The sequence below is a fragment of the Atta cephalotes genome (assembly GCF_000143395.1).
Source record: "Atta cephalotes unplaced genomic scaffold scaffold00002, whole genome shotgun sequence".
NCBI lineage: Eukaryota > Metazoa > Arthropoda > Insecta > Hymenoptera > Formicidae > Atta > Atta cephalotes.
This window is the reverse complement of record NW_012130066.1, coordinates 4,266,572-4,273,214: the sequence shown is the minus strand read 5'-3', so window position 1 is coordinate 4,273,214 and position 6,643 is coordinate 4,266,572. Positions and strand designations below refer to the sequence as shown.

The window sequence follows — 6,643 nt, the reverse complement described above, 5'->3', positions numbered from 1 at the left end:
CATCATGTCCATGAACTTCTTATTATAGACATTAATCATTATATTTACATATGTTTTTATACATATTATAAGGCAATTGACACATAATTGCAATATATTTATAATATAATGCAATATATTTATTATATAATGTTTTTGCATTATTTATGTATTTGTTACAACTGCAATTAATATAATAATTTTAATAACTTAAATATGTATCGGGTTGTCCGGAAAGTTCGTGCCGATTTTGAAGGAAAATTGAAACGCAGAAGATTTAAATTTTTAATTTCATTTATTAAATTTAAATCTTTTGCGGCACGAACTTTCCGGACAATCCAATATTAAAAAGGACAAATAAAAAAAAGACAAAGTTACCAGAATATTCATACTTTTTATGTACCAATGTATATGAGTAAAAATAAAATATACCCATCATCCATCTACAAGTTTAGATAAATAATAGAGCATAAAATGTAGTAGATTGATTACTTTAATATTCCTAAGTGCTTTAGAAGTGCAGAAAGCACTTTGCGTTTAGTATTACCATTCCATATTTCAATCATTCAATATTTCAATTTTTATACTTGCAACTCATCAACAAAAGTACAGTTTGAAATAAAAATTGTGTGCAATGGTAAAAAATATTCGTACAATTATAACACCATTTTTAATGGTCAGTTACGTGTTTGGTTTAAGAATTGCCATATCTAATCATTTAAAACTATGGTTTAGTGTCATATATATGTTACTGATTTGGTCAGTGTACTATTTCCTCTCATCATCTGCATTAATGATTTCTTTTCACGCGTTTTTTTCCTTCGAGGACCATATTTGCCATTATCTAGAAGTCTTTACGACGTTATTATCAATTGTGTTTGGAATATATCATGATAAGGTAAAGAAATGTTATAATACCAGTAATATTATTAATAAAAAGCAATTGTTATAAAATACGTAATTATTAAGAATAAACATTTTTATATCTATTTACACAATTAAATAGATAAAAAAAAATATATATATAATAAATATAATTTTATATGTATCCCAAACACCTTGATCTCAATTGTCAAGGTAACTATGTTGTCAAAGTAATAACTCTGAGGTTCAGATACTTTGGCTGTTGCGACATCGCGTCTGTCGTTGTTCATTACAAAGTTATCAACAAAATAATTTTTAACAAGTTGAATATTAGATACAGATTATATAGCTATTAAGGGGATCCTAAAGCCGTCTGTATTATTGATTAAATCATATAATTTTTATAACATATTTTTTTTTCTCTTTCACAGATTCAAAAATCCTTTTTCAGTCCAGGATTGAAATATACGCATTAATACATGCTTGTGAGGCGGAGTTTACGCCAAGAATTAAAAATTCGAAATTGATATATTTTTTACTATTTCTTAGCGTAACATGGCATCTCAAGCTGCCAAGTTGTGACAACATTTGCTTGTTACAAAAGTTTTGCAACCTATATTATACTTACGAAATAGTAATCCACAAATACATAATCTGCACGAACAAATAACATCGAATTTTTAGAATTAGACGCTTTATTGCGACGAATTTATTATACGAAAATTAACACGAACGTGCGACGGCGTGTATCATAGATTGCGTGAGTTATTAGTGTGATAGTATAAAAACATGTTGATACTAGAAAAACAGCGATTTTTGTGATTTCGGTCGGAGTTTAAGCTTCGCTTTAGAATCCCCTTAATATAAAATATTATTGAGACATAGGGGGGAGGAAGAGGAATTTTATGATCATATTGATGGCATTTTGGTCTATAAACTAAAAGGAGAATGGGGTGAATATCGCTTCATTCGGAAAATCCTTATGAAACCTTGCTCCGCATAGAAAGTAAATTTACTTTGCGTTCAGAATCTCGCTCCACATTAAGTATATGTGTGAATGCAGTGGATTCCGCCTTTCACATCCTACAGAAGAATTTTCACTATCAAAAAATTAGATACATTATAATAAGTTTGAATGCAACTTTGCTTTGCGTGAAAAATTGTCAATATATATGTAGAACTTCGCTGTAAATATAATATAATTTTTCATAAAATTTCATTCAATTCAAATCTATAATAAAGATGTGATCAAAAAAAGATCCGAATTCTGTCGTCGAAAAGGTAAAACTGCAACGATTTAAGTTGTAGTTAAAAATTTTATAGATAGATAGCGCATCCTTTTCCAGTTTGCTGTAGAAATTTCGTTATGATCGGTCCAGTAATTCCGAAGTTATTGTATTGGTATCGAGTGTGTTTGAACCGTTCGCAATTCGTCACGCGTTTTTAAAATGAGTGTTGCAAGAGCAGCGTATTTGCGTGAAATTTTGCTATAAATTGGAAAAAACGGGCAGACATTCAAACTGCTTAAGGAAGTTTACGAGACTATGAGTTCTACTCAAGTTTACGAATGGTACAGTCGATTTAAGAAGGATTTAATATTGGTGGAAGAGGAGTCTAGGTCTGGAAGATCATCCACATCAGTTAATGACGAAACAGAAGGAACAAATCTCAGAATGTTACAATGTCTGCGGGAAGACGAAAATGAGCGGCGTTTTGGCAGCGCAAAAACTGGCTACTGCATCATGACAATGACACATACTGCATTTCATTTTTGAGAGTTTCTCGCTTGTAACAACCTAATCATCCCGCAACCCCCCTATTCTCCAGACCTGTCTCCAGCTGACTTCTTTCTATTTTCTCGGATGAAGTTACAATTGAAAGCATTTTGCGACAAAAGAGACAATAATATCAGAAGGAAGTATTACGATCAATTCCGTGCTGCTGCGTTTTCCGCGTGCTTTGTGGAAGAAACGGTTCCAACAGTACATTGATGCCCAGAGGAGTTACTTCGAAGACGACCCGCATTAAATTTGTAATTTTTTAATTAATACATAATATAAGTTATTGAGAAATTCCGGTCTTTTTTTTATCACATCTTATACAGGATGTCTGGAAATAATCGCCAAATATTTCATAGGCAGGTAGAGCGGACTAAACTTTATAGTTTCCCCAATAATTAACGAGATATTAATATTCCTTAAAAATAACCGAATACTATTGCGAAGTGTATACGTCTACCGATCGCTTGGCGCGCGGGCCGTAGGGAACAGGGATAGCCTGGCAAGCGCGCCGTCCGAGCTATGGAGGCTTGCGGCTGTGTGCGCGGCGCGGGATGCTTGCCAGCCCCCCAACTTCCAAGGCCCGCGCGCCAAGTGATCTGTGGACATATGTCTGTGGACATTCGCAGTAGTAAGCCGCGCATATTCGGCTATCTTTAAGGTTTATATCTTAAGGATTAATATCTCATTAACTATTGGGAAAATTTATAAAATAGTAGAGGACTTTTCGACTCAGTTTAGTCCGCTCTACCTGCCTATGAAATATTTAGCGATTATTTCCAGACACTCTGTATAACTAAATTTTTAATAGTAAATCCCCCAATCTTAGAAAGAGACTAACTCCATTGCTTCTATGTATATACTTTTCAATGTGAAGAGGTTTCAATTAGATTCATATATAACTTTCTACGCGGAGTAGTTCCACTTAGTTTTTGATTTTCTGCATGAAACAGGGTTCTTCCTTCTTTTTTAGGCAAGAATGAAATTTGTACAATTCTGTCCCTCCGGTCCATGAATTCATTCAAAATATGTGAATATACTAATATATAATGTGAAATATATATATATATACACACACTAAATAAAGTTTGAACTATAAAATACATATTAGATACATATTCATATATATCGTACACTCTATTTATTAATAACTTTTTGACGAACAATGACCGACTAAAAATAATAGACCTTTCAAAGGTTACTTAGAGTCATGATCTTGACAACATATTGTATATCAAGAACAAGGTGATTGATTCACCCAATCGAAATACTTGTAATATATATTTGTCTATTTCACATACTATTTCTTTTCATTCATTCATTCAACAGAAATTCCAAAATTGTTTGAAGAAATTTGATAATATCAACTACACCTTGTTAAAGCTAGGAACAACGACAGATTATAACAATCTACGCAAAAAAGCAATATGGTGTGTCTTAGGATGGATTGTTATAGTTATATTAATAACATACTTCGAAGCTTTACTACTTAAAGATAAACATGATGATGATATCACGACAATTATGTTTTTTTTTTTTGCACGAGACTACTGTTTTCATATTAATCTTATAGGTGATTTGATTAATGCAAGTATCCTCAAGTTAGTATATCTTTTTATGTATATTTACAATTATATCTTTATCTGTTGTTGCGTAATTATTTATATATATAAATAAATTAAACTAAATTATAATGCATGAATATTTCATAACTTCTGAAATAAAAATTATAAATGTACTAATAAAATATAGCTGCTTGTAATTAATTTCGTTTTCCATCTACTTTTTTTAGATACACAGGATTAAAGTTTGATCAAATTAATGAATATCTTCAGAATTTAATGAAAAATAAAAATCATAAAATAACAAGGGCTTGGGTAAAAAGCAAGGTATATCCTGACCAACATAGATTTTCGAAATTACTAAATAACAAATGCATAACATGGATCATTATGTAAGAAATTTTATAAATTTATTAATAGAGATAACATCATGGAAAAGTTTAATATTTATAAATAACAGTACACATAAAACATAAAACTTTATATTTATGTTTGCATGTCCAGACATCTTTACTTAGAGTTATGCAAAATATCCCGTGAAATAAACTTAATATTTGGGACTCAAATAACTATCAAAATGGCATGCTATTTTGGTTGGATAGTACTTGACTTGCGCGAACTTTTCAATACAATATTTATCAACAATTATGTAAAATCAAGAACAATGGCTATCGCTGTGCGTTCATTCTGCTTATCTCATCATATTTTCAAATTCCTGCTTATTAATTATATATGCGAAATAGTTAGTACAAAGGTAGGTTAAACTAAATTAAATTTTAGAAAACATTAATTTAAATTTTATTTATAATAAGTGAATGAATTTAAAGATTATCGAAAAAAACACAAATTAAATTAACGACTCAGATGATTAAAATTAAAATAATAAAACAGGAGCTACAATCTAAAAGAAAATTTATTATAATATAAATAACGTTTTAACTATTACGAAGTCATTATTAATCTAAACAAAATTGACAATAATTCAAATCGAAGTATAAATAAAGTCGGATAATGTTATAATATTATACAACAAAAAATTCTAAAAATGAATCAAATCAAGACTATTTTTCATGTGAAAACTTCTTCGCAGATGTAAAAAATCCTTTAGAAATTATTATTGATATCTAAATTTAAAATTAAATTAAAACATTTTTTTCAAGATACATTCTTTAATTACATTAAACATATTGCAATTACAGGCAAATGCAACAGCAGATTTATTAAATAAATTATCATATGTCACTTATGATGTTGAAATTCGTGAAATTGTAAGTTTAAAAATGAGTTCACACACACATTAAAATATTATTAAAATACATATTAAACGTACAAGTAAATATAAAATCAACAAAATATATAATACATTGAAAGAAATATGGTTTTTATACAGATTTCACAATTTTCATTGGGAATAGTGTTTGCACCCCTTAGATTTTGTGGAATCGGATTTTTTCAATTTGGTTTCAAATATCTTCATAAGGTACGTTAATTTATTACATAATTCCGTACTGTAAATAATTCCTGGCAAATATATAAAAAAAAGAATTTAAATTGTCTTTATTTTTAGTTTATTACGTTTATTGCGACTGTTTTAGTTATAATAATACAAGCACAAATAAATAAATAATAATTTTTATCATCGTATTATGGCAAAGCTTATAAAAATAGTTTAGTGATAATATATGTACAACATAATGTTATTTATAAAAATGCGCTGTATGTACAATACCTTCTTGATTTGATTTAATAACCCTATATAAGTTTAAAAAAACATTAACACTTGAAAAAAATTATTAAAAACAATGAAAAAAATAATTAATAACATTTTATGCAATAAAAAAGATAAATAAAAAAATGTTTTTTAATATTATTTGTTTTTTCATTATTCTTTTTATTATAAAACCGAGAATAATTATATGATTTTTCTGAAAACGATCACCTGTATTTTTATAAAACTTCAATTCAAGAACTATTATTATCACTATTATTATTAAAATATTATATATTGTATATTACTGATCGATTCATTAATACTTGAAAACATTATGAATATGGATTTAATCATTTTTTCTAAAGAAAATAAAAAAGCAAATATAAAAAAGAATATAATTATATACATTTAATAGTTCATTATGACACCATATCTGACAAAAGAAAATTTTAATTAATATAATGTATATATATTTATTATACATATAGTTAAACTCCAGATAAATATTTAAAAGAAAAATTTACATATTATTTTTATTTTTATTTATAATGTTTATTTATTAGTAAAGTTAACGTTTTCAAAACCGAAAAATCATTTCGATGCGTGTTTCTGGGGACTAATACATACGTAGTATATAAATTCATACAAGAATCATACAAGCATTTAAAATCCAGCTAAACTGTTTAAGACTTTGATTTTTATTAATTTGTATTATATATATATACATATATATACATATATATATATAT

At 28.0% G+C, this 6,643-nt stretch overlaps 1 protein-coding gene across 1 annotated transcript in view; it reads left to right on the top strand.

The window, feature by feature from the left end:
- The first annotated feature begins 4,760 nt into the window (after positions 1–4,760).
- Positions 4,761–6,643, top strand: part of LOC105623080 — a 4,443-nt gene continuing 2,560 nt past the window's right edge. The window contains exons 1-4 of the mRNA XM_012204484.1: positions 4,761–4,937; positions 5,383–5,451; positions 5,574–5,663; positions 5,751–5,792. Of these exons, the coding sequence (XP_012059874.1) occupies positions 4,761–4,937; positions 5,383–5,451; positions 5,574–5,663; positions 5,751–5,792 (378 nt within the window). The remainder of the gene's footprint in view (positions 4,938–5,382; positions 5,452–5,573; positions 5,664–5,750; positions 5,793–6,643) is intronic.